At 39.0% G+C, this 25987-nt stretch overlaps 1 protein-coding gene across 7 annotated transcripts in view; it reads right to left on the bottom strand.

Annotated features, from left to right (window-relative positions):
• Positions 1 to 1739: 1739 nt before the first annotated feature.
• pou6f2 (POU class 6 homeobox 2) overlaps positions 1740 to 25987 on the bottom strand; it is an 88283-nt gene continuing 64035 nt past the window's right edge. For 5 of the 7 annotated variants that reach the window (XM_023950118.2, XM_078938223.1, XM_078938221.1 and 2 more), the window contains exons 6-10: positions 21705 to 21845; positions 15795 to 16004; positions 14046 to 14199; positions 8100 to 8268; positions 1740 to 4688 (exon numbers count right to left, since the gene is read on the bottom strand). In XM_023950118.2, the coding sequence (XP_023805886.1) occupies positions 4181 to 4688; positions 8100 to 8268; positions 14046 to 14199; positions 15795 to 16004; positions 21705 to 21845 (1182 nt within the window). In that variant the 3' untranslated portion in view covers positions 1740 to 4180. The remainder of the gene's footprint in view (positions 4689 to 8099; positions 8269 to 14045; positions 14200 to 15794; positions 16005 to 21704; positions 21846 to 25987) is intronic. The other 2 variants (XM_078938224.1, XM_078938225.1) reach the window with 1 other exon arrangement.

The raw sequence follows: 25987 nt of genomic DNA, 5'->3' as shown, positions 1-25987 counted from the left end.
TAAATGAAAATTGATTTTAACAATTAAACAAAAAAATTATCTTAATAGTGTTAAGATTTTACCTTTCAGGACAGCAACCACACTCTCTGCCCTTAATACACAATAATATGAATTTATTTTTAAATCCTTTTTCCATCAGGGGGTTCAAAGTGTTCTCCAAAAGAAATATGATTTTGACCTTAAATGTATGTTTATGCTATACTTAACACTGTAGCAAGAAAAAATAATTTACTCTTCAACGAATTCTGAAGTGGCGTGTGATACTCCTGAGCCTGTCCAGCCCACCTAACGCGTTCATCACAGACCCTAAAAGCTTCACAGCAAAATCTGAAGTTCAAACTCTCCCCAATGAAGGAGAGAAATTCTCTTTACCTCCAAGTTCGGAAGCTGCAGGAATGACTCTTGAACTCTCAGCTATAGGAAATTTTCCAATTACAAGGTGATGAATGAGGCGTGCACTTTGCTCACAAGCAAAGTAAACATGACCCCAAATGTTCATTTCACGAGGGCACGGTGGAGGATTGATGAAGACGATGAACTTCTCTTTGGAAACCTGCGTGAAATCACAGCCGCGTACTTGGCTGGGTCTCGTTAAACGCAGAAAAAGTCAGAGCAGCTTTTCAAACACAGGGAACTGAAGAGCATCGGTTTAGTTTATGATTCACCTGGAATGTGAAGGTTAAAGCTAAAGCACAATTGACATGACTTCTGTGTTTTTGTCTCTTTTAGTTAATATAATAACCGTTTGTTTTTTTAATTTGATCTGTTTTTAGAGGGAAAGATCCGGAAAAACCAAAAAGTGTAAAAACTATTTCTTTCATTTATCTTGTTTACTTTTTAATAATAAAAAATATTTTGTTGGCTATCTCTAACACCCCTTCAAAAAATAATCAAAATGTTTAATGATGTGGAAGGATTCTACTAAAATTTGGTTATGTTTTTACTCAGATGATGCCCAAAAAACTAAAATATAAAGCAGAAATGAAGAAACATCCTCAGTTTTTTTCTCCAATGGATATAGTAACTCTGCAAAAACTAACTTATATTTAATTTACTATGGTGATAGTTGGTGAAATATTTAGAATCAAAATTTTGTTTTTTATTTAGAAGATGATTAGATATTGGTGCAACACAGAAAACAACCAGATTTTACAAAAACATGCATCCAAATGCTGTTTATAGATATTAACAATTTCTGTGCAGCCAACTGAATAACTTATCTTTAAGATATTCTTGGCAGAGAGAAAACAAAAAACCTTTTTTCAATAATGTGAAAGTTAAAACATTATTTAGCTTCTGAAACCATCTGCAATAGATAAACAGACTCACTACTTAACAAGCAGGGAGTTGTTAAGTAGTGCAGGTAGAACAGATGTAAAGGTTAAATTACAGAGGTTTATGATCATATGCTTTGATATAAACTGAAAAATGTTTGAGTATTTCTTTAAAATCTGCAGAGTTCAAATCCTTTTCATTTTTTATTTACAATAAAAAATGACTCAAAGATGCAAAATAGGATGAAAGGACGCCCAGTTCTGTTCTGGATCCTCTGGAAGAAAGAATCCAGCATGATTTACATAAAACTTCTGCACAAAACCCTATAGAATCGTCTTTACTCAACAGCTATCAGCTTTTATGGAATCCGTTTTAACAGTTTGCCTTCAAGGAGAACAGAAGTATAAAGGAAAAAAGGTTTTTAATGTGTGGATGGATGATAGTCATTCCACATGAAGCTCAGCAACATTTCATGTCAAATGTTTATTTCTAATTATGATACAAATCAATGTGACAGACTTGAAGCTTTTTATTCTTTTTTTTGTTTTTTTAAGAAACACAGAAATTGCTGCTTAACTGACCAAACAGATATTGCTCTAAAGATTAAATACAGTTTTCAGTCTATAAAAAAATTTAAAATAACCAACCTTCAGCTTTGGTTTTGGTAGTTAACGGTTGACAAAGCTTTAAACCGGCTTATCAGTGTTGGTAAAACGTCGTCAATGACTTCTCGCTTTATAGAAGATGAACAAATGAAAAGCAGGTTAAGAGCAACTTTGCTGTAATTCCTTTCCTCTGTGCACATTAATTTCACAGCACAGAAAAGTCTCCCACAATAACAGAAAACAAATGAGCCACATTAAGACAAAGAAATGTCAAAAACGGTGCCAGAAAAGATAAAACAAAACAAAACACCAACATTATCCCCACAGTTAAAAGTGAACATCAACACAGTGACAGGAATCAGCGCTTCTGTCCTGCGGCTGCCCAAACGGCCTTCGTTTGATTCTCACAGGAACAGTACTGAGGTAAACTTTGGATGAACGACTGTACATTTCTACTCCTTCGTTCTCTTTCTTCTCAGGTTTTAAAAGATTGTCGGCATAATGAATCTATTTCTCTGTACAATGTGCATAACTCTAGAGCTTTGGTCCAGCATTGTAAAGTTGAACAAAGGCTTTTTAACCTCTTGGTTTTGGTTACAGCTTTTATAAAAAAGCCTCCGGACTGCTATCGTCTAATATATTTATCTCTGCAAAATGTCTCGGCCGAAAGTTTTTGTCATAAATAAAAACATAAATATGCAACAAAAATGAGAAGTTCAAGTTTTGGGTAAAAAAAAATCAAAAACCTGGTAGCCTTTTCTGATTTTCCTCATTACCACAGACAGTTGGAAGATATATTTTTTAATTACTTCCTTCCTTGTGGCATAGGGGGCTGGAAAATATGTGACATGGCGAGACGTGGATCAAGCAGACAGCTGATTCTGAATGAATTGCATCAAATTTCACCGCACTCCAAATGAAGCTCACTCCTCCCGACATGTGACACTTATTCCTCAAATTCGTGTTCTTTAGGAGCGAAATATTTGCAGTGACAGAGATGGCCTGGAAGAATGACATTTCTGACAGGGAAATAACCCAGAACAAAACTCCTATGTGTAAAAAAAACACACCCACAAGCACAGAAAGGGGTACGGATAATCATTTAAATTCAAATATCAAATGATAGAAGGATAAGATCTTCAATTTTTGCCGAAAGAAAGCAGGAAATCGCGAGAACAAGACGTTTTTTTGTTGTTGCAGGAAATCGTATCTGCAGAAGCAAAAGCAGCTGAAACAACAGTGTAAATAAAATTAAAAAAAAAACACATCTGTCACTCATTTTCTGTCACTGATACAGTTCATCATGTTAATTTAAACAGTCAAATTGTGAAGTAGTTTGACCAAGTTTGGGACATCAGGTGAAATCTATAGACAAGCAACTCCTGCGTGGTTTGAAGCATGCAGAGGCAAAAACAATGTTTGTTTTATGTGTTGCTATGAAATCACTCTGTTTTATTTTTTGTTGTAAATAGTAAAAAAGGAGGAATAAAGTTGACTAAAGTAATAAAACAAAAGGTAAACTCTTCCCCAGTCCTTCAGCTGAAGTGTGTGTGTTCTTTGGCTATCAGGCTTTGGCAACAGACTGACACAGTAGCTGGAAAACAAAGCTGCGGTGGACCCTGGAACCCCTCCACCAGCCACTGTCCCCGGGTTTCCTCCTCCTCCTCCCTCTGTCCGTTCTTTAGTACCAACCTCATGAAATCATTAATAAATACCTGCAAGAGTTGTACAAAGTTACAGCGTGACTGAAAATATTTGCAGATGAAACACAAACGACATAGTTATGCGACTGTTTAACAGCAAAAAGTTCTTTTTTTTTTTTTGTCCAAAAGAATCAGTGAGATTTCTTTTTCCACCACTATTTACATACAAACAAGAATAAACAGACAAAATGTACACTCACACATATAGCTTAGATTCTGCCAGTAGAAATGTAAAAATTTAGAGCACATTTAAGTTACAAAATTATTCTCAGATGCAACAGACTTTGGTAAATAGTGTTTCGATTTGGTATGATCTCTTCTAAATCCCTCCTTGTGGGAGCCACGATTTTGCACTGATCTAAAACTCTTTGACGCCGCGGGTTTTTACAGAATTCTCAGGTATTAATCTCTTCGCCGAGTTTTGGTTTTGCCAGGAGCATTTACACAATCGCAGTAATCACACTGACAACACAAAGTTTCTGTCTGCGAGCTCGTGACTGTCCGTCCGGGGTGGGGTGGGGGTGTTAGCTCATGGCTGTGGTCGGCTTTGGCGCTCCACCGCGTCTCGGGGGGGTGGTGGTGGTGGTGGAAGCCGGCTCACTTGGGGAGCTCCTCCAGAGAGTCGGTGAGAGGGTCCATGGGCGGGGCCACTCCCAGGTCGGGCTGTTTCAAGCGCTTTATTGTGTTCTTCAAGGCTTGCCTCTTGTTGCAGAACCAGACCCGCACCACCTCCCTGTCATAGTTCAGCTTCTCGGCTATTTCCGTCATTTCCTGTCCGGAGGGGTGCGTGTTCTTCTCAAAGTGGCTGTTGAGGATCTCCAGGGCCTGTGGGGTGAAAGAGGTCCTCCGCTTGCGTTTTTTTGAAGGCTCGCTGCCGATAAACTCAGTCAGGTTCTGCATGCCAGATCGGTGGCGGGCTTCAGCCTCGGCCATCCAGCGCTCCAGAACCGGCTTAATCTTCTGGGCGCTTTTAGGGGTGATGTCCAACTTCTCAAACCTGGCAGGATATAAAAGGCCAGGGTTCAGTTTGCCTGTCAGACTGTTACTTATAGTGTTCTCTTGGGCTTCCTGTGGTAGGAAAAAGTGGCTTCTCAGGATGGTGTGTCTGGGGAGAATTGAGAAAAAAGAATCTTACTCAGGTGCCCTGCCAAAACAAGGGACAAGCTGCCTGCCTTTTAGTCTCCTCAACCAGAATGCCACAGGGACGGAGACGGTGTCGAGCACCTGGAGCCTGTCAGCCTCGGCAGCTGGAGGTGACACTAACCCCTGCGTTCATTTTCAGGGCGTGGCCGCGGATCTCTGTCCCAAATTGGCAATAATGGAACAAGGAGATTTAGCAAATGGCTAGAAATGCTGCAGGCATCTTGAAAAAAACATGCCAAAAAATCTACCTGAATGCATCAAAGACTGCATTTCAGAGCCATCAAACAGGAAACTTTACTCTGATTACTTTGTTTCTTTTGGCCCCAGGGGATAAAATAGTTCCAGCATTTATTTGTTCACAAACCCCCTCAGAAATGTACAATTAAAGCATTTTTAAAAAGGTGTTTCTTTATTTATATATTCACAAGAAAAAGTTCTGACAATTTATTACTAAAAACTCTAACAAAGTTTGAACTGAATGAACCAAAAAAAAGAAGCAGCTGCTCCATGATTGCCCCTGAAATGCTTTTCATTATTAGTATTATCAGGCACCAATGTTTTTAATGGAAAAAAGTAGAAATATATATATATATATATATATATAATAAATATGTTTGACGAAACAAGAAAATTAAATAACTATCTAAATGCTTTTTAATGAGAATGTGGAGGTGAAAAATATATATTTTTAATGTTGACTGTGTTCAAGGTGAAATGTCAGGGACTTTTTTTTTGCTTTTGCACCTTCTTGTGTTCCTTATTTTTGAACCTATGGTATTATTTATTATGCCATCCTCTTCCAAAACAGAGGAGGCTCTTAAAAAGACAAAAAACAAACAAAGACTTTTCAACAGAAACGGCAAAATGAGCTCAGAGATGAAGTGCTGGGGAATGTTCTCCCATGATTCCTGCATTAGAAACCCAGAGAGGAAACTTAAAGTAACCTGAGGGTTTGAGCTGAAATCAAGGTTGGACCCTCCAAATCTGTGCAATCTCACCTATCTGAGTCAAAACAGAGTCAGAATTACTTTAAACCCATTTTTGATCGTCTGAAAACAAACAGATCTTTGCAGAACTTTATGGAATGAGATGAATGGAAGCAAATTAAGCTGAAACAACACAAACATGAAAACAACTCCATCAGTTCATCCAGTTCAAACCTTTTTCTAACTTTTATGGAGTTAGTAAAGTCAAATGTCATCAATATATGTTTACATTTTAAAAGAGTGAATCTATTTAGATCCAACAAAAACCTTTTTTGCCATAACATGATTTTTTTATGAAAATATTGAAAAAAAATAAACACTTCTTAACTAAAAGTCCTCTAAATGTTTATGTTTGTGAAATCCAGGGGTTTGCTGGTTTTCAGTTTTTATTTGTGAGGTGACACTTGAACGCAGCATCATAATAACATCTAGCGACCGTTAAAAAATAGGAATCAATGATGACATGCTTATTGTGGGAGAAAAAGAAAAAATGCAACATCTGTGTTCTAACTAGAGATCAAGTAAAAAAAAAAGATTAAGAAAATATATTTTTTGAGCTTCTGAAAGATAAAATGGTTAAAGTGATGTCACGTCTGTCTATTTTTCTTCTGAAATTTACGACGCCATCGTTTTTTTACCTAATATTTTAAAATCTACCAATGTTTTCACTGACACATTTGTTAATTTAGATGCACTTTTATCAGTTTAATTTGAATTTTTGTCCATTTCAGTTTTGAAAGAAATAAAGTGGCAGCAAACTAACATTAAAACTTAGTTGGTGTGTCGTCATTTTTAGACACACCAAAACCTCAGGAGAGCAATTTCAAAATAAAAGCCGGGGCGAATTAACCTTGAGCTACCACTCTTCTGTTATTTTATTTAGCTTTAGGCAAAAAACAAACAAATTTACAAAAAAACAACATCACGATTTTGTGTTGTCAGGAAATTAAATGGTCCATTTCAGATATTAAATGATTAAGATTCTTCTAAATTAATCTGAAATGAGCAAAAATCAAACACTACTGCTTATTTTCATGTCTGAACTCCAATTTCCAATCAATATTATATCACAGTAAATATGAATTTGGTCATTTATCCTTTAGGAAGTGAATTTGCGCTGTAGTTTTTCATCTTTTGAGAACTAAATCACAAAATTCATAGACATCATAAAATAATGTTTTCTTTTGGTAAAAGAAAAGTATAATATAGTTTGAACTATAATAAAGTTTGAACCAAAAACCAACCATGCTTTAGCAGAATGAACGTCCCCAGGTATGTCACCATTGAAGTTTCAAGTCATGTAAAGTCTGGGCCTGTTTAGAGAAGCTAATAAAGAGCCTGAAGAGCCAGTGAGCGATGAAAGCAGACAAGATGGAAGCATCTGTCAGTGTTCGTTGGCTGTGTGAGCTCAGAGCCGGAGCCCCAGAGCTACAGCGCCGTCCCTCCGCCCAAACCTCCAGTCTGCGCTGATGTTAACTAAACTAAAGCATGTGAAGTTTGCCCTGCTACTTAAAACATCAGCATGTCATGTCCAATGTCAAGCAAACAAAATAAAACTGTCTTTACGGCACGAGCAACAGCCGCAGAGTGTTTATTCTCAAACTAATGGCTTTTAATGTATGTTATAAATATTTGAATTATGCCGGGCCGTAAATATTTCATGTGCGATTTTTCCGACTTGGAACATTAGCCCGGCCTCATAAGAAGCACCGCCTTCTGTAGCGCTTCACATTTTATCGGCGTTTTGATGTTGATGTGATGAAAGTTTTAAAAGCTGCGTGAGAGGCGCCGCGGCACCTAAACATTAATGAGTTGTCAGCAAAGCGCATGCAATTTAAAAAGGCCACATTAACATTAATGCAATAATCAAACGGGCGGTTTGGCTCTTAATGCTTCAGAAAATGTCTTTGCATTGCACGATAAGTGACTTTTCCATTTAAATCTCCTGAAAAAGTAATATTTGGACCAATTATTCTGCCTAGACGGGCTCATTTGGGCTCCTATGCGAAATGCTAGTGAAGTGGAAAAACAGGACAAGTGATTGTCTGATTGTCTCATGAATCTGTAATGGTCCATTTATGACTAAACTGGAAGCTGTAAAACATGGCAATCTTATTAACAGATCATCGCCGTGGAGCTCTCTCGTGTCGGAGCAGAGGTAACAGCGATGCGCCTCAGTAATTATTCAATTGCTCTAAGTGCTTCTAGTAATACTCCTGTATGTTTTTTTTGCATAAGTAACCCTTCATGTTAGTGGATGAGGATGAGGAATGAGGGTGACAGGTCTGTTAAATATGCATTTAAGGTTTTTTTATCCTGTTTTCTGGACGCTCATTGGTGCATTTTTCATTCTAATCACCTTTTTTTTTTTTTTTTGTGGCGCTTACCTGCAGATGGCAGACTGGCTGTACGCCGGCCCCTCGGCGGCGCTGAGCGCCTGGCCCACCTGAGTCTGCGTCAGGCCCAGGGAGAGCCGGCGGATCTTGAATGCTTTGGCGAATTCCCGAATCTCCTCCAGGTTGACCCCGTCCACCTCGCTGGGGGCGGTCTGCGGATCTGCAATACAAACACGCGTTTTATTAGTCCTTTGTCCCCCCCCGTCACTCACTCTATTTTTCAGGGTGAATGGAGCAAACATACAGCTATAAGCAATCATGATGCGTCTCTAAACAACTTAAAAAATAGTCTCGCTTTGGGTTAAAACTCGTGTTTTGAAGAATGCATTCAAAGGAGGAGTGAATACATCTGATATGAAAGCATAGGAACAAAAAATCCTCTGTAGAGCTAAATCTTTCTTTTTTGATGAATACATTTTGTGAGTTAAAGACCCTATAGAGACATTATTCCATCCCAGTGACCCCGTTTTTGTGAGGTAGTTCAAAACACGCAGAAGTCTGTGCACTCCAACACAAAGAAGGAGCCCAATCCTTTTTGTAGATCGCCACAAATGATCTGAAAAGCTCCGCTTTTAAAGAATTTCTGCGCTAATAAAAAGTGATTTCACGTTGTACATCAATGTCAGGTGCCCTGGCATCCTGCTTACCAAAGCAAAAGTTTGTGCCTCTGAATTATTCATCCTGGTCATTATCAATGAATTATTAAAGGAATTCTCCAAGCGTATTTAAGCAAAAATCTATGCGGCTGCCATCTCGCCGCGCCTCATAAGTGATGTGGAGTATGTGCCGCGCTGCAGATGTGTGAACAGCGGGCAGTTGGAGGGACTGCAGACTCCGGGCACTCACAGCTCCAGGTCCCGTCGTCTGCACAGTGATGAGCATTTCTTCATCGTTCCCAGCGGAGGCTGTTTACTTAGTGGAATGAAAGGCTAATGGAAGCTCATCTGGCGTGCCTCTGCATCCATACTCTTTTTCTTATAAACCCACGGTTGGGGACTCAAATGTGACCCAAAATCCAAACCTGCTCTGCGAGAGTGAGAACTATTCCTGCAAAGTATCCCCATCAAGGCAGAACAGCCACTTCCTGATGGAGAATTCTTCAGACACCAAGTTTTGGTTCATGTTTAGCTTAAAAACCTGTTAAAGATGAGGGCGTTTGCAGGGTTCCTATGTGGAAAGATCTCAGAAAATGTGTCAGTGGCCTAGTGGGAGAGTGTCTGCCCTGAGAAGGGAAGGTCAACAGTCACAATCCACAGTCCAGTCATATCAAAAACTCATATTTTGGACTCAAAAGACATTTGACCAAGTTTGAAGTTGTTTAAACCTTTCTTTGCTCTTTCCAAACTTTTACCAAAATCCGCACAGTTTGGTCTCATTAAAAGTTAGGATCTAGAAATAATGAAATGATTTTAAAAATGAGTCTGAATCCTTTTTCTCCATACTCAATAGAAAAATTGATTTAAGACTCAAAAGTATAATTTCACTGTGATGTGTGGTTTATTTTTAAGGATATTATTTAAATATATAAATAAATTTGATTATTGTGATTCATTGTGATTGTTTTGTAAGCAGGGTTACTCAGAACTAACAAAAAAATACTCATTATTGGACTTTATAACAGTCATTTTGAAGTGATTGTACCCAGGTTGTAGCTTTTTTTTCCTTTTGAATGTTTGTGTGGATCTTGTGTTTCTAGATTTTTAAGTCTTTCAATAGGATTTCTTGCAAAGTGCTGCATGGACGAATAATTTTATATTTTCTTTAATTATTTCGTTCTTATGATTCGTGTTCTTTTCCTATTTCTAGGCTTCCTCTCCCAATGACCCAATGCCTCCCATGTTAGATTTGGAATTAGTTGATTTCACGCTATCAGGACTAAAAACACTAAAGAAGACAAACAACAAACATATACATCTATACAAAGATTTATCAAACTGATTATTTGTGACTTAACTTACAAATATAAAAGTAAACCAATACACTTCCATATGCATTCTCGTGTAAATAATGCCATTATAATTATGTTTAATCATAAATAGAGATGTCTATATTTATAAATATGAAACCCCGAGTCCTTTAATCTGAAGTTTGTCAAAAAAAAGTTGAATTGCTATCATGCCTTACTTAATACTTATTTTTTCCATAGTTATTATATTCTGGTTCATAATTACTCCACCACTCGTTTGCTAAACACCAAAAAAACATTTTTTAAGTCCTCCATTTCAGTATTTTCGTCTGCACTGCAAGTCTAGAGTTGCTGGCATTGGCCCGCAGCTGGATTCTTAGCAGTAAGTGGTTGGGTTAGGGGGGCTCAACTACCAAAGTGCGGCTGGGCCTGCAGGTCCCCGTTTCCACGGAGGGGATGGATCAAATATGCAGAACTAAAGTGAAACTTAAACTTAAACTTTAAATCTGCGATCCACCAACACTGGGGCTGTTTATTAGTTTCTCACAGCATGAACCATCAATTTAAGACTGAAAGATCCGGTCAATCCAAGAAGATTTGTAAATATTTGCAAGAACATGTGAGCAAAATGAATCTGATTTGCCTGACATTAAATAAGTTTTTACAGTTTTTTTAGGGAAACCCAAAAAAAGGGAAACTATTTTTAATGCTTTGTAAAGCATTAAAAATAGTTTGAATGATTGGTTAACTTCTAACTAATGGATTATATAACAAACGTAATGTAAGTAGTGCATAAAAGTGGCACAATATTTAAAAATTTATAATACATAGAAGATTTTAAAATTTTAAAATGATACAACATAAATGTTTTTGTCATTGGTTTTGCTTTTGATTTTTTAGGCTGAAAAATGTTTACATTGTGAGCACTTTGTGTTACACGTTCTTGAAAAGTGCATTATAAATAGTGTAAGAGATTTGATGTAAACCAGATGAAAATGTTATTTTATGGTGAAGTAGATCCAGTTTACTTTAGGAGGGTGCTTTAACAAAAAAAAATAGAGGGGGGATTATTCACTAAACCCAGCAACGATCACAATGTGTGCTTTTATTTAGAAAAAAACACATTTCTATTTGCACAAACAAAGTTTTTGCATTAAAGCTTGAATGTGTGCAGTTGAGCAAGGCATTTTACCCCAATAGTCCTCTCAAACTCTCACAAATGACTTGCTTCAAATAAATAACCTCAAAATAAAACAAATGATTGTCCTGCATTCCTCCCTCTGATTGACTTTTCCCATCTAATTGTTAACAGGAATTCTGTGGCATTTCGTTTATTTCAGCCTTTCTTTTTGTTTGTGGGCAGTGAACGCAGGAGCATTTGATTTTCTTGCAGTCTGACAGTTCCTGGACTTTGCTTTGCTGATGCGTTCTGTAAATGACTCTCAGCATTCTGCATAAAGCATTCGTACCGTTTACCGCAGACCTGAGCGTCTCCATATCTGCGCAGACTCAGAAATGGTTTATGAGATATTTTCCAAGTAAACATAAACTAAACACAGCGTCTGCAACAAGTTGATCAATTGCTCCTTTTTTTACTCTTTAAATTCAATTCAGAGGAGCTGTGGCCGCCGTTAAAACGAGTTTACACGGAGTTTGGGAGAATCGACTCTGACAAATGAAATTTATCTGAATAAAGGAGAGTTTTTTTAAGGCAGTGGCTGCATGGTGACAGGCTGCGGCCCAGTGATTTATAAGGCCTTCCACAAGCCCAAAGAACTCAGACAATAATGTTTATTATACAAAGAAAATACCACTTTTGATGCCTAACAATGAAATGAAATCAAAGAAGTGTCTCATGTTTAAAAATCTACTGTAGTGAATGTTAAATTATACAGTGATAGAAGAAAAGAAGCTTTGAAATGTTTGATTTCAACATATTTTAGACTGATTCAAGAAAAAGACCTGTACAAAAAAGTGCAAGTGTTCACAATTAGACAAAGTCTGATCCGACATTAATGTTGAACAGGATTAAATCAAATAATTCATCTAAGCAAACTAAGGATTTCAAAGAAAAAGAAAAAGAAGTGGTAGAATTTGATTTTGGTGGTTGAAATTTAAATTTCTATGGAAATTTGAAATTTAAGCTTAAAAAAAATCTAGAAACGTTGCTTTAGCTGAACTATTTCTAAAGCTAGGGAACACTTGTTTTGCAATTTTTCACTATTAATATTTTTTATTAATTTTATAATCTTTGTATGAATTTGTTTTCTTTTTTATGTTATTGCGCTGTGCGTTGCAGCAAGCAGCCACCTACAATTTAATTGTGCTCGCAATTACAACAACTTCTATTTTATTATTTTTTCTATTCTATTCTATTCTAAGTGTATACCTCGTTGGTTTGATGGAACAGATTACTAAAGCTAGTTTTGTTTTTAAAGACATTTCTAATAAAATGAGGTAAAATTAAACCTCTCTATGTTTAAGGTAGAAAACTTTGGAACAATTTCTGTTGTAGGTTAATTGTCATTTTTCCTGAAAATCTTTTTAAAAAAAGATTGATTGCTTTGAGAGTTTTTGACAAATCTTTCTGTGACACTGAGCCACATTAACAGCAACCAATAAAATCGAAGGAAACCACAGATTAGCTGCAGGTGAAATTCTCCTGCATCAGTCTGCTGCCTTCCAGCTGCTAACCCCCATGTTCTGTTTTATTGATTACTTCAGCAGGTTTGATTCTATAGAATAGAATAGAATAGAATAGAATAGAATAGAATAGAATAGAAAAGGTCTTTAATAATCCCTAAGGAAATTTAAAAATGGTCATCTGCTCACACTCATAAAACACACACACATTAGAAACAATAAAAAAAGTAAAAATAGCAATAGATTAAAAAGATAAATAATAGATAAATAAAATTAATACATTAATATAGATATATATATATATACAGTCCAGACCAAAAATTTGGACACACTTTTTCATTCAAGTCTGTATCTTACTGAGTGTACGTGTGTTGTATTAATTCTACCGATTTTCTTGTTGTCTTGATTTTATTGATACATCATTGTCTCTGCTCTGTGTTCCCGATGGCAGGGAAACTTTCTACCGGAAAAATAAACAACATTTGAACTTGATGAAGCATGTTTTTGGTGTTTTCAACATGCTGTTGTAGCATCATTCTGATTAGGGAGGACATTTATTTAAAAAAAATTAACCCTGGAGCACTATATCGCTGAGTGAATTTCACCCGAGCAAAACTATTTACAAGAATTTCAATATGTCACGTGTCAAGGAGTCTGTGCCTTCACCAGGGACGTCTCACATGTCCCAGAAATGAGTGGACCAAATACCAAGTTTCTAGTATCATTTGATAATTTTTTAGCAATTTTTTGTTCTCAAATTCCTAATTTTTTAGTAATTCTTGAGCATGTTTTTATGAACTTCCTGGGTTTTTCTTTTTCATTTTGTTACACATACCAAAGTGGAAAATAAAAGAAAACCACTCTTAATTTATCATGTGTTGTCATGTTCTGACCTATTTTTTATGACAAGTACCTTTAGTTGGGTATATGATTAAAAAATTACCTGGCAAAAGTGATGGTGTAACTTTTCATAGCAAATGTGTTCCAGGGTTTAGCTCAAACTTGCATTTATGAGTATCTTTTTGCAATTCTGGAGCAGACGAAAAATGCTGTTGGAAAAAGAGCTTTTTTGTGACAGAAAATGTGCTGGTCGGGCTGCTCCCTGCTCCACTATAGGGAGGGGTAAGGGGGGTGGGGTTGCTCTGTACCAATGGTTCCACCCACATCTCAGAGCTGAATTTCTAGTGTACCACTGCTGCTCTGCAGAAACTCTGTTCTAGAAAGTGACTGATTTTGAAGGAAATTGGCTAAAAACGGCGTGATCCTAATCAACAGGCCACTGAGAACATTTTCACAATGGACGAAATTGGAGTAGATCTTTAAAGTGGTTATTCATTCCCCATAAAATGTGAGGCGCAGAGTTCTTGTGAGGGCCGTCGGACACTTACTGCTGACGAGCTGCCCAACGCTGAGAGCCGAGGAGGATGAGGAGGTGGAGGAGGAGGAAGAGGCTTGGTGGAGAGGGCTCTGCCTGTGGGGCATGTGGAGCAGGTTGGGCTGCGTCGATGCGGGGCCCGTCTGCGCCTGCTGAGCCTGAGGCAGCTGGACCCACAAACACACACAGCTGACACCATGCATTAACAGTGCGGCGCCATCTGAATAATCATAACTTACAGTAATCATGTCAACAACGACAAATCCAATCAACCAATCGGCAGAGACTAAATTGGCCACTTAGACGCTAAGTGTTATAAGATTCACCTTTTAGCTGGTAACGATGTAATTACCGGCTGCAGTATTTAGACTGACAGAAGAAAACAGCGTCAATAGTTCACAGCAGCAGCTCCCGATTGCAAACTGAGTTTAAAAGGGAACTCTTGCTGTCTGTGCACCTAATACTTGCTCCTCTGCAGAAATCTGGTGGAAAGAGCAAACAGCTCATGACAATTAGAGCCTTTCTTTGTGTCGTCGGGCTTGTGAAGACACTAATAATGGCAGCTTCAATGTGAAATAAAAATGTGGACCCAGCAGTCCCCCGCATCTAACATAATTCATGATCTGTCATCTTCGTGCTCTGATGGCAAAAAAAAGAGAAAAAAAAGATGTATTTTCATGTTTTATGCACATTTGGATTGCTTTTACAAGATCAAGATGGTATGTCTCCACTTTTAAAGCCAAAAGCTGTCTTCGCCAAACACTAGGCTGGATTCTCTTCTCCTTCTTTGCCATTAATTATTTTTTCTGTGGCATGTGTTTGTTTGGATGGTGGTGGTGGTGGGGGGGTGTCAACAGCGATGCACACACTGTCAGGACGGCTGACAGGCCCCGAGAATTATCTAGCTTCACTGGAAATATTTTAGACTGCAGGCTCTGACAACCGTAAATTATGCCCACAGAACAACGCGTACAAGCGTGGCTTTGAAGTGCAGACAAAAGCATAAACATTATTACAAATGCATTAATTCATTCAAGAGTATGATCTGCTGTTTGGACTACCACAATTAGGTTTCCATCTGCAGGCAGAGTTCATCCATTCTGCTCTGCAGAGGCCTTCAACGGGAACCTTTACCCTGTAATTCAGAGCTGACATCATCATTACTGAGTCAATAACCTTCCCATTGTGCATGTGTCAGTGTGCGCGCAATCGTGCATCGTATAGATTGACAAATTGGGAGGAGTAAAGGGGGTTTGCGCTGCTTATGGTGCGAAATCAGGTGTGCAAAAGGCGAGAAAAAAAAAACCCTCTGAAATGTGTTTACGCAAAACAAAAAGGTTTTCGTTCAGGTCAGAGGCAGCCAATCAGGAAGGGGTGCAAGGAGGAGTGTTGGAGTTTTAAGTAAAGTGATGAGAAGTGGGATTTGTTTTTTTATTTAGGTTGGGCTCTGTAGGGGTTGAAGAGTCTCTCTGTGGCTGGATTTGATAGGTTGGCAGACGGATATCTTCCAAACACACAGCTACTGTTTTTCAACTGGAATGATGCAAATGAGAGCTATGAGAGTATAAGCAGCAAAAATAGGAGAAGTTTAGTAGGAAAACAGCAACTAATGAATGAGCAGGACTCCAGTTTGACTCCACTAGGTGTTGCTCATTCCACAGTTTTGGAAAACAACCCCCTTGATCAGTTTAAGAAGAATCCTCCGCAGGCGCTGTTCCTGCACACGCGTGTGAGTGTGTTTGTACATGAGCATATATGTTACCTGCTGTCCAGGCTTGATTGGTGACAGCGTGATTCCCTGGGTGTTGATGACAGGCAGGATCTGATTGCCGATCACCGTGGCGATGATCTGGCCTTGAGCGTTGGTCAGAAGCTGAGGTGTAATTGGCTGTACCTGCAGCGCTGGGTTGCCACCCCCTGATTGGCTGGAGGGCCCTGCAGAGTTGGGCATCAGTGGGATTGTTCCAATTATCTACAAAGGGGGGCAGAGCATAGATGAAATCAGCTTTACGGCTTTGGAGGCAGAAAAGAGGGTAAACAGAGTGAGGAAATAATGTTTTTCGTGTTGCTGTGATGGTTTTTTTAAATTTGTATTTTATGTTTTAGGAACCTTGATGGTTTTTTGTGGGATTTGAGCAGAAAAAACACGCAGAAACGTCCGCTGATCGTCTGTCACTGATGGGGTTTTAAAGTCTGGAGCAAGTGACGCCAGAGCAGACTGCTGGGAGCGCACTGCAAAGGTCAGCGCTGAATACCTGTGTGTGTGATGGTGCACACCACTGACTGTATTATCCATCACCAGGGCCGGGACCGGAATGAAAGTGTGTGTTTGTGCTTAAGTGTCTTTGTCTGTCCCTGGTGAGAAGAAGTGAAGCTGCCGAGAGACACGGACCCTCTTTTCACCCGCTTGCACACGCATAGGCAGACAGGAGGAAGTGCAAGAAAAAAAAGAAACAATAAAAGGGGCAAAACAGGAGCATCAGAGAGCGTGTGTCTCTAATTCAACTCCCAGGGGTACTTCACCCCCCCCTGGCATCTTATGCTCTCCTCTGGTTCGTGGCTGTAATCAGGAAGGGCAGATCAAAGGGGGCAGCAGAACGTTTTAGCTCTCAGAGCTGCCCAAGTGTGGCCAAGAGTGGCGCTTTAGAGGGGGACTTAGTGCCTCTTCACCATGATGAAGGTTAATGTCATCCAGGGACCGGTTCCGGGCTGCTGCAGCACTGCCGCCCTGCTGGCAGGGCTTCTCCACAGGAGCCTCATTACACCAAAGCTCAACCTGGCAGAGGACCTCCATTTGCTACGATCTTGGACTTCTATTGGTTCTGCTCCACATCCAGCACAGAACCACAAACATTTCTTTTCCAGGCCCTCCCTCTCACTGCCTGTACTGCCGCCAAAGCTCATGTTTCAGCCCACCGTCCTCCTCCCCCTCCCCACCACCCCACTCTTTGACATAATAGGGAGGGATGTGTAAGAGAAAGGTGGGCCGACAATCTGTAATTCATCCTCTCCACGGCTCATTTGCTTATGTTGCTTCGCATTAGGGGAGAGATAATTTATTTCTCTCTCTGCGCCGGCTCTGTAAATTCCCTGTAATGCCCTCCTGCCACTTAGCATATTTTATTGCCCCGCCTGACGCCTGTGTCTCCTGAGTCCCACTGATCCAGCTTTGCATGCCACAGTGGCAGAGAACTTGTTCTGCTCAATTATTCATCATCATCGGACTAAGTGGTTGTTCTATAAGCATAATAAAGGAGCGAGCAACTGACATCTCAGCGCTCACCCCCGCGCGCCGCGCTCCTCCATCGGAGTCCCGCAGCAGATGTTTTACGGCAATGCCACACATCTTCACTTAGGCTAACGCGACTGCAGTTACCTCAAAGCAAGAAGAAAGGACGGCATTTCAAACTTGCATTCTGTCTATTCTCTGACACATGAGAGGATGGAAGCTTAAAATATTAGGTTTAACTTTGGGTTTGGGATGAAAAAAATCGGAAATAAATAATTATTGTGATTTCTAGAATGTAAAATACTTGGAAGACGAACAAATCAAATTAATTAAGCAAGTTTTTAGCACGAGCATCATCAAACAAGTTTAGATTTTAAAACTACAACGTGATAAATGATTGATAAATGGAGTATTAAGCCAAATGCAAACAGTTAAAGACCCACTCAGATGAAAATTGTGTTTTTTAACATGTTCTTGTGGCATTTTTTGTCGATTGAGGACATAATTTAAAAAGAAAAATTACCAGTAAGCTCCAAATAGCCTTTCTGAGTATTTCATTATTCAAATTGTTGTGAATGAGAGATATGAGAGTATAAGCAGACGAAGCAGACGACAAAAAGAGCTTATTTGTGACCTATAAAATATGCTGCTCCCTGCTCTGCTTCATTCTGATGCATCTACTTGCAGACAAATAGATCCATGTACGTCTTAGTTTTCTTAGTCTGAGCTGGAATCAGGCTCAAAACTTTACGGCCAGATAGCTCCGATATCGCTCGCCGTTTTTATTGCGCCGCTAACGTTAGGTTGGGGTGTGAGGAGCTGTAAGTTAGCAACTGTAAACAGTTAGCTCTCAATTATGTGTGATGGGGAGGGGGGCCTGCCCACAACTCAGAGGAGAATTTCTGATGAACAACTGCCACTCTGCTGAAACTACAGTACAGACCAAAAGTTTGGACACACCTTCCCATTCAGTAAAGACTTTTGGTCTGTACTGTATGTCGTAGAAAACAACAGTTTTTTTTTTATTTTGGCTCGAAAAGTTATGAATAAAAGACAGCTAAGAATGCCTTTAAAATAAATCAAGACATCTGAGTGGGACTTTAAATGGTCAAAATAATGTTTATCATTAAACTTATTCTTAATGGAGTTATATAATAACAGATAATAATTATTTCTTATATATATTTTTAAACTACAACAATAAATCTAAAAATTATGTTTTTATTGTCTAAAAAAAATCTCTAAAAACTTTGTTCACCTCCCGCTCTTTTGTTTTTTTTTAAAGTTTTTATATAGCTGCTCTGATCTTTAATTCCCCCCCAAACCTACATTGCTTTCAAACAACCAGCAGGAAATGAACTCATTATGCAGCCAGCAGGAATTTGATGGAGACGTGAAATCATTTCCATCGCCAAACATCAGCTTGCAGGCCTCTCAGGGTGCAATTTCATCACCCGGCTAATTCATAAATAAACAGCCTTCAGGGCCCCTGTCTCATTCACAGGTTAAGTCCATCTCCTAACCTAACTTGCAGTCATTTCGCCCCTAGTATTTGCCTCCTGCACCGGTTCATCAGCTGGAATGTGAGAAATGTACAGCTCCTCAACCAGCAGAACTCATTAATGTGATGTCGCTCTTGTTTCCACGGGAATGTCATCTCATCTCTCCAGCCAGGCAATCTGTGTCTTTAGCCATGGTCACCGGGCGAAATCTCAGCCCATTTTCACTCCTCTGCCGTTCACAGGGCGAATTTAGACTCAAGAGGGGAAATGTCTGGAGTTCAGACATCTCAAGGCCCAAAGCCAGCTAAATTAAAAACTCCAATTCTTTTTTTTGTCCTATGCTTTCAAACAAAATATATTTATGCAATAAAAATGTCTGCTTTTCTTGTTTTCTACAACAATATTCCAACAACATAGTTTCGTTTTGGTGCCATTCTTCTAAGAAAACAAGCTATCAGGGAACTTGCACTGAATTGACAGTTTTTGGAAAGTAAAATGATCAATGTTTGCAGCCTTACACTACTATTACAAGGTCAATAGCAGTTTACACAGTGGTTACACTTAATCTAAGGGCTGAGGGCTTCCATCAATACACGGGGCATACTTGTTTTGTAGTTCACTTTCACCAGGCTGCTCGCGTTTTCCAGGTTTATAAGTTGTCTCCCACTATTATAGTGGCTAACATTGTTTTTCCAGGAATTATTTGGTAAAAATTGAGAATTTTGGGGCTGGTTTGATCCGGAAGCAGGATTAACCCAACTGCGGATGTAAATTTAAAAGTGTTTGCACCTTTCAGACTGTTTAAAATCAGGAAACAGCCCCCAAAGTCTATGATACACAATATAGTATTAATGGTATGATAAAGTAGAGGGATGAAAGTGTGCATTTACTCTGAAAAGAAGCAAAAATGCCATTGATTTGAAAAAGGAAAAGAATGTTTTGAAGTGAGGGTGACTTAATAATTGTGGCTTTTATCCACAGCCTTAATCACACTTGTAGAGAGGCACTGGGAATAAAACAGCCGCATTGATTTTCCTTAGAGAATAAAACAAAAAAAGAGCTGGAGCCAATATAATTAAGGTCTAAAAACATGCTGGACTCCAAAAGCCTGTCAGAGTTGACACTTTTCAAGGTTCACAGAGCTGTTGCTTATGAAACAGGTCCTGTAAAATAAATTTTGAGACCAGTGACATTATTGGTTGTTGATAAATGGAATATAATTTCAAGGGAAGGTGCAAGGATGATAAAAAGTGTTCCTTAAAATCCCGCGTGAATGGATAAAACCAACATTTATCTGCTTATTTAAGCCTCCAGCTTTATGTAAGTGAGGTGGTAGCCTGTAAATTGCTTTTGGTATTTGTGAATCAAAGTAAGGGCAGGGTCTTTTGATAGGGTGGTGCCGATATCAGAACCCTCTGCCTGAATGGCGCTGTGGAATAATGAGGTGGGGAGCAAAAGGCTGTAGCCCTGGGCTTTGACCGTCTCTGTGACCTGATTATGTCAGGGAGTGTCAGCCACCAAAACACTACAAAAGCACAGTGCATCCCATCAAGTCCAAAGCCACAGTGATCTGCTCCGAGGCGCTGGAGGCACCGTGTGCGCCAGGAGAGTCCATACTGTCTCATTAGCAACATTTAGGATCAAGTGCCTGGCCATGGACACATCTACTACATGCAGATCAGCAGGTGAATCTACAAACAAGAAAAAAACATTAATTATAGTGAACTAAAAGGATCCTCCTTTAGACGTGCTGTGTACACCTGAGATAAGATGATTCATTAGATAGAGTCCCACCATGACAAGCATCATCGTTCAAGCCTCTGGCTACTGATGTAACAATTCTGCAGCCACCCTTAAATACGACAAGGTCAGCATTTTACTTTGACAGGCAGATAAGAGGAGGACAGGCTTGTTTATTCTAAAACATGGGAAAGCTACAGCAGACAAAAGACAAAGACAAAAATTCTGGGTAATCTATCTCTACAAATATCCATTCATGACTGAATGCACTGCAAAAACACAAATGATCACCAAGTATTTGTTGCACTTTAAACATCTTATTCTGTATGTAGAGCCGGCAACAGAATTAAAAACTTGTATAGCGATGTGTGAAAGCGAAAGTTCTGGATACGGAAGCCCAAAATTCTGGTCTATGCTTGTTTATATGGACTTTTCATAAAAAGTGGCCGCTTGATCGCAAATTGACGCAGCTTTAGGTTAAATTTTGCTAAATTTCCACACACCTTTTACCCAGTGAAAATAAATTTTAGAAATAGTGAGCAACCCCTCCAAAAAATGATGAAATCACAGCGGGAGAAAATGTAAAAAAAATAAAATAAATAATAATAATCAGTTGGGCCAAAATCTCTTATGATGCTCCAAAAAAAAAAAAAAGCACAATTAAGTTACGAAGAACATTTTTCTCGCAAAACATCTTCAGACGCAATGCATTATGGTCTATATTCGCCAATCTAGTGAGCGTCGATGCACACTTGTTTTCCGTAGAGACTTCTGGGAAATTTCTAGGGCACTGGACTTTGGAATTGTAGATTTGGAGAGCACTACAAAATGGCGAACGCATTATATAGTGCACTATGTAGTGCGTAGTGAAGGAATTCGAGCACAACATCTTGGAACAAAGAACCTCTTACAGGTGATTATAATGACTCTAAAGGTGTGAACAACCAGCTGACTGATTATAAATTCTTGAGACTCTCCACCAGTCCACCAGAAGTGATAAGCATCCTGTTGCCTTTGAGAAGAAAACATGCCTCGGTTTATTTTAAGAAATCTTAGTGCTGACTTTTTCTCTTATAACAAAGGAAAACATCATGTATACAGTATTTTTTAACCCGTTTTGAGAACGACATGGTATCCAGTGTGAAGTGCAGTAACAGTAACTGATCAGTGGTCATGCTGGTTTCCCGTGAACTGCACATACCTGTCCTTGCGCATTGGTGACAAGCTGCCCAGTGGCGCCTTGCAGGCTTGACAGGGTGTTTCCAAACACCTGGGAGCCGGCGATGGAGCCCATGGCTGCCGCCGCCGCTGCTACTGCTGCCGGGCTGGCCAGAGGATTCATCTGAGGAGGGCACGGGCATCATTCGTCAGAGTTACATCTGCTCATGTCACCAGCACAGATGCTCAAAGCAGGATACAAACTCCTGAGGAAGGCAGCTAACATGCTTCACACTTTTGTTTGTTGCCAGGGCCTAGAATGGACTAACTACAGCGAGGTCTGCAGAGTCCAGCAGCATTATGAGCGTTACGAGCGCTATGCAGTCCATCATACAGCTCCCAGAGGTCTGTGCTTGTGGACCCAGTGGGAGGCTCAAGGGTAGGGAGGAGCAGCGAAAACTGGATGGTGGCTGAGAATAAGTGGCCATTTTACCACTCTAAGTGCTTTCTCTGGCCCCCGGGGCTCCCCACGGGCCCCGCTCTCGTCTTTCCACCGCCAGAAATGGCCCACCCGCTCCTTGATCTCACAATAGAGCCAGCCAGCACGGCCATGCATCACTGTATCGTCAGCTGCTTCAATGCGCTTCGACGCAGAAATCCTCCTGTGTCTTTAGACCCGAAACAGTGATACAGTTAAAGCAGAGGACGGTTTAAAACGACCGTCTTTACCCTTCGCTGTAATGGACTCGTGTGGTTGTGAAAGGAAGCTGTTTGCATCCAGGCCAAGTTGTAGAGGCCCGCCACATTGCTGAGATTACCCATATAAATCAAGCAAACCTCTTATTAGGCAGTGAAAATGCACTGCTGATTTGGTTGTAGTGCAGCAGAGGAAACTTATGAAGCTGAGTAAGTAGATCAAAGACCAGAAGGAGATGGGCGACCTTCCAATTACTCATCAGAATAAAAAACTGTGCATTAACCAGACAGAAATGTCAATCTTATATGGAATTAAGATTTGTAAACTCTTTGATGAAATCTACAAAAGAAATTGCTAAATCTTTTTTTTTTAATTAGAAGATTTGGCAAGTTTATGGTCACAACAATGTTAGTTTAAGATGCAAAAATACTGACATGAATGTTACACAGTGTGTAGCTGTAATATAAAGAATCAATTATCACTCAATTGGGCATGTTTTATGCATCAAGTTTTCCTTTAAATATGAATAATAATAAGTGTGTGTTTTTTTCACCAAAAAGCTTTAAAAATTAGCAAAGCTTTTTAATTGTTTTCTTTAATTATACATACAACCGAATTACAGAAACAATCAGTAGCCATAATGAACAAATACAGAATAAAGATAAAACAAAATAATAATACATTTTATGGTTTTATCAGGTTGAATTTATGTTAAATAACTTTTATTCAAACTGTTATAGACTTTTATGTATAAAATATGTTGCCGGGCAGAAGAGTGCATTACATCATTTTTTGTTTTGTCTTGTAGAAGAATCCCAAATGTTATAGAATCTCTAGAAAAAAGAGAAAACATTTTTGGCTTTCCCCAGTTTGTATATAATTCCAGCATGTTCGTTTTTTGGTGCACTCAAGAATTGCTTTGGGTAGCAAAGTTTATCCCACCGAGAGTGTTTTTACGATTTCACGCTTTAAATGAGCAGAAAAAGCCCCTCTACTGCCCCTTGTGGGATGATGATGCACTGCAGGGCAGGAAATATGGACCAAGTTTTATACAATAGGTATGTAAGGAAAGTTTGGATCATGCTAATGAAACAGGCATCTCAAATTTTAAATAAAATATAAATCACTATATAGGGCTAAAAGGAGGCAGCATCCTCACTGCTGCTAATACATGTTGGCCGCTAAAGAGGAAATGAGAAGTTCATCCACAAATTTCAAAGAAAACGTGCAGCTGCAGACACTCTTTCAACTTCCCGCTTCGCTTTTAGTGCTTTGTTGAGATTTCAGCTTTGTTCACCTGAGATAATTCATTTGCCATTTATCTTTTATCTTTTATCCCACCACCGTATATTATTACACTTTCTGAAATCAAATGATGAAAAAATGCCACTGAGCGATCGATACTTTTTCATTGACAGTAAAGGTTAAGCACATTAAGAATGACACTGCATTTGTCTTATGAAATCATATTTCATGTTGGTGGCCTCAAATTGGCCGTGATTGATATTGCCTCCTCTCTTCTGAAAGTCATCCAGTTTTTCCTTGATAACCGCAGGATTGTCTTTTATGTGTTCAGCGTTAGTCATTCGGAAATCACGATCATTTTAAATAAGAAAATATATAAATAATCTAGCGGGATTTATTCTCATCCATTACAGTTGAAAGCAAGTCAGTGCAAACTTTTGGAACTGAAAGAAAGCTAAAGAATACAACCAATTTCCTAAGAAAACTGAAAAAAAACAACCTGAGTTGATGATTATGAAATAAAAAATAAAGCCTTTAAAACTTATAAATCTCTGTAGAAGTAAGAAATATTTATTGATAAATTTCATTTCATCCCTAAAGTGTTCAATTGTCCTCAAAAGTCACAAATAATCCTAGATGATCCTCAGTGGGACATTTGCGCAGTGATATTGGATAAATTCATCAAATTGTCACATAAGCCTCAGCATTCCTTACAGCACAAAGAGTATGAAAACTTTGTTTTTTTTTGTAATTGTGCTTGTTGTACAAATCCCACAGCAGCTTGTTTCTTACTAATGTGGCACAAATTTAACAGGGAAATGACCTGGCTTTTCAAAATAAAAATTACATAGAGATAATCTCCTAAACGGGCATTGATTCTCACATCTTTATGTTAAAAATGTTTACGTTTACATTAACAGGTAAAAAGGAACTCAAAAAGCTGAATTATAACAAAAGACATTTTTGCTCAAAACCTTAAAGAATATTTATTGAAGTTCGAAAGCAGAGCAGGTAACATAAAACCTGGATTATCTCCTCATCCTGTCATGAAAGCATTTTTTTTTGTTATCAACATGTAATTTAAAAAGAAAATCTGCATCAAATCAAATGACTAATTGACAAGTACCTTTTATTAAAAAATCTTTATTTGTAGGGGATAATTAATCACGTTTTAAAGTAATCATCGAGGCAAATTGTGACCACAGCAATGTGTGTCAGACATTATTACAAATGTCAATCAAAAGCTAACGTGAGATCATGTAAACAGAGAGCTCTCACTTATGGGTGACGGGAAGGGAGGGCGGGCAGCTCTGCCCACAACCCAGAATAGGAGTTCTAATAAGCTCCTGCTGCTCTACAGAAACTATGTCCTAAACAACACAGTTTTGTTTTTAGCTAAAAATGGCATAATGATAATCAAAAAACCACTGGGAACGCTTTGAAAATAGGTCAAAAGAGGATCAGAGTGGGAAATTAAGAGTCAGGTGGGCAGAGTTAAACTGAGGTCACAGTTCAACCCTCTGATAATGTGATGTGTGGTGCACACACCTCAAGGCGCCCTTAAAAATCTGCCTTGCTTTATGTCATTGAGTGATAGGGTGTTGGAAAAGCCTTCAGATTTATTCCAAACATTATCATTTAGTGCCATTTGATAATAGGTCTGCCAGATGCCATGTTATTCTGCTAAATCCAGATGAAAAGAGATTAGGTTTTATTGCCACATCTCTGGGTAATATGGATAACAGTTAGGATGAGACGCAGGAATAAGGAGAGGAGAAGCTGTGTTCAACACCTAAACAAGTGATTTTCCACCACGGTAACTCCTCTCAACACCTCGGCAGGAGGCACAAAATGACAGGCCTGGCCCAGCATTTGTACTGATTGCATGTGCTGGAGGAGATAAACAGCGATCTTTCAGTTTCCAGGAGCTGCATGTTAACCAATGTGTTTCTGTCACCACAAAAAAGGGTATCAGATACATCTGTCAGGTGTTAACAAGACAGAATAGCAAGAAAAAAGCTAAATATTTGTGTTAATTAACCAAAAATATTGCAAAATTTCATTTTTGTTATTATTTGACACAACTTTAGCACCTTTAACGCCACAATTTCTCTCAATAAACCTGAACAGAGTCTGGGATCCGCAAACTCTAAACAAAAAAAAAAATGTTTGAATAACTGAAAAAAAGGGAAATCTAAATTCCCCCAGACAATCTGTCCCCTGTTTCACCATGAGGGTCACCCGCTGCAACGACCTATGCAATCTCAGGAATAGGAGGGAAAAAAACATGCCCACAAAACCGTGAAGAGACCCCATGAAACTAAAATTGTCTGATCCAAACCAACCAGAGTTTACTCCTTCATGTGGCTGTTTTGAATGGGCAG

Source organism: Oryzias latipes, chromosome 20, assembly GCF_053564925.1.
Source record: "Oryzias latipes strain Hd-rR chromosome 20, Olatipes_Hd-rR_3.1".
NCBI classification, from domain to species: domain Eukaryota; kingdom Metazoa; phylum Chordata; class Actinopteri; order Beloniformes; family Adrianichthyidae; genus Oryzias; species Oryzias latipes.
This window is presented reverse-complemented; position numbering and strand designations above follow the sequence as displayed.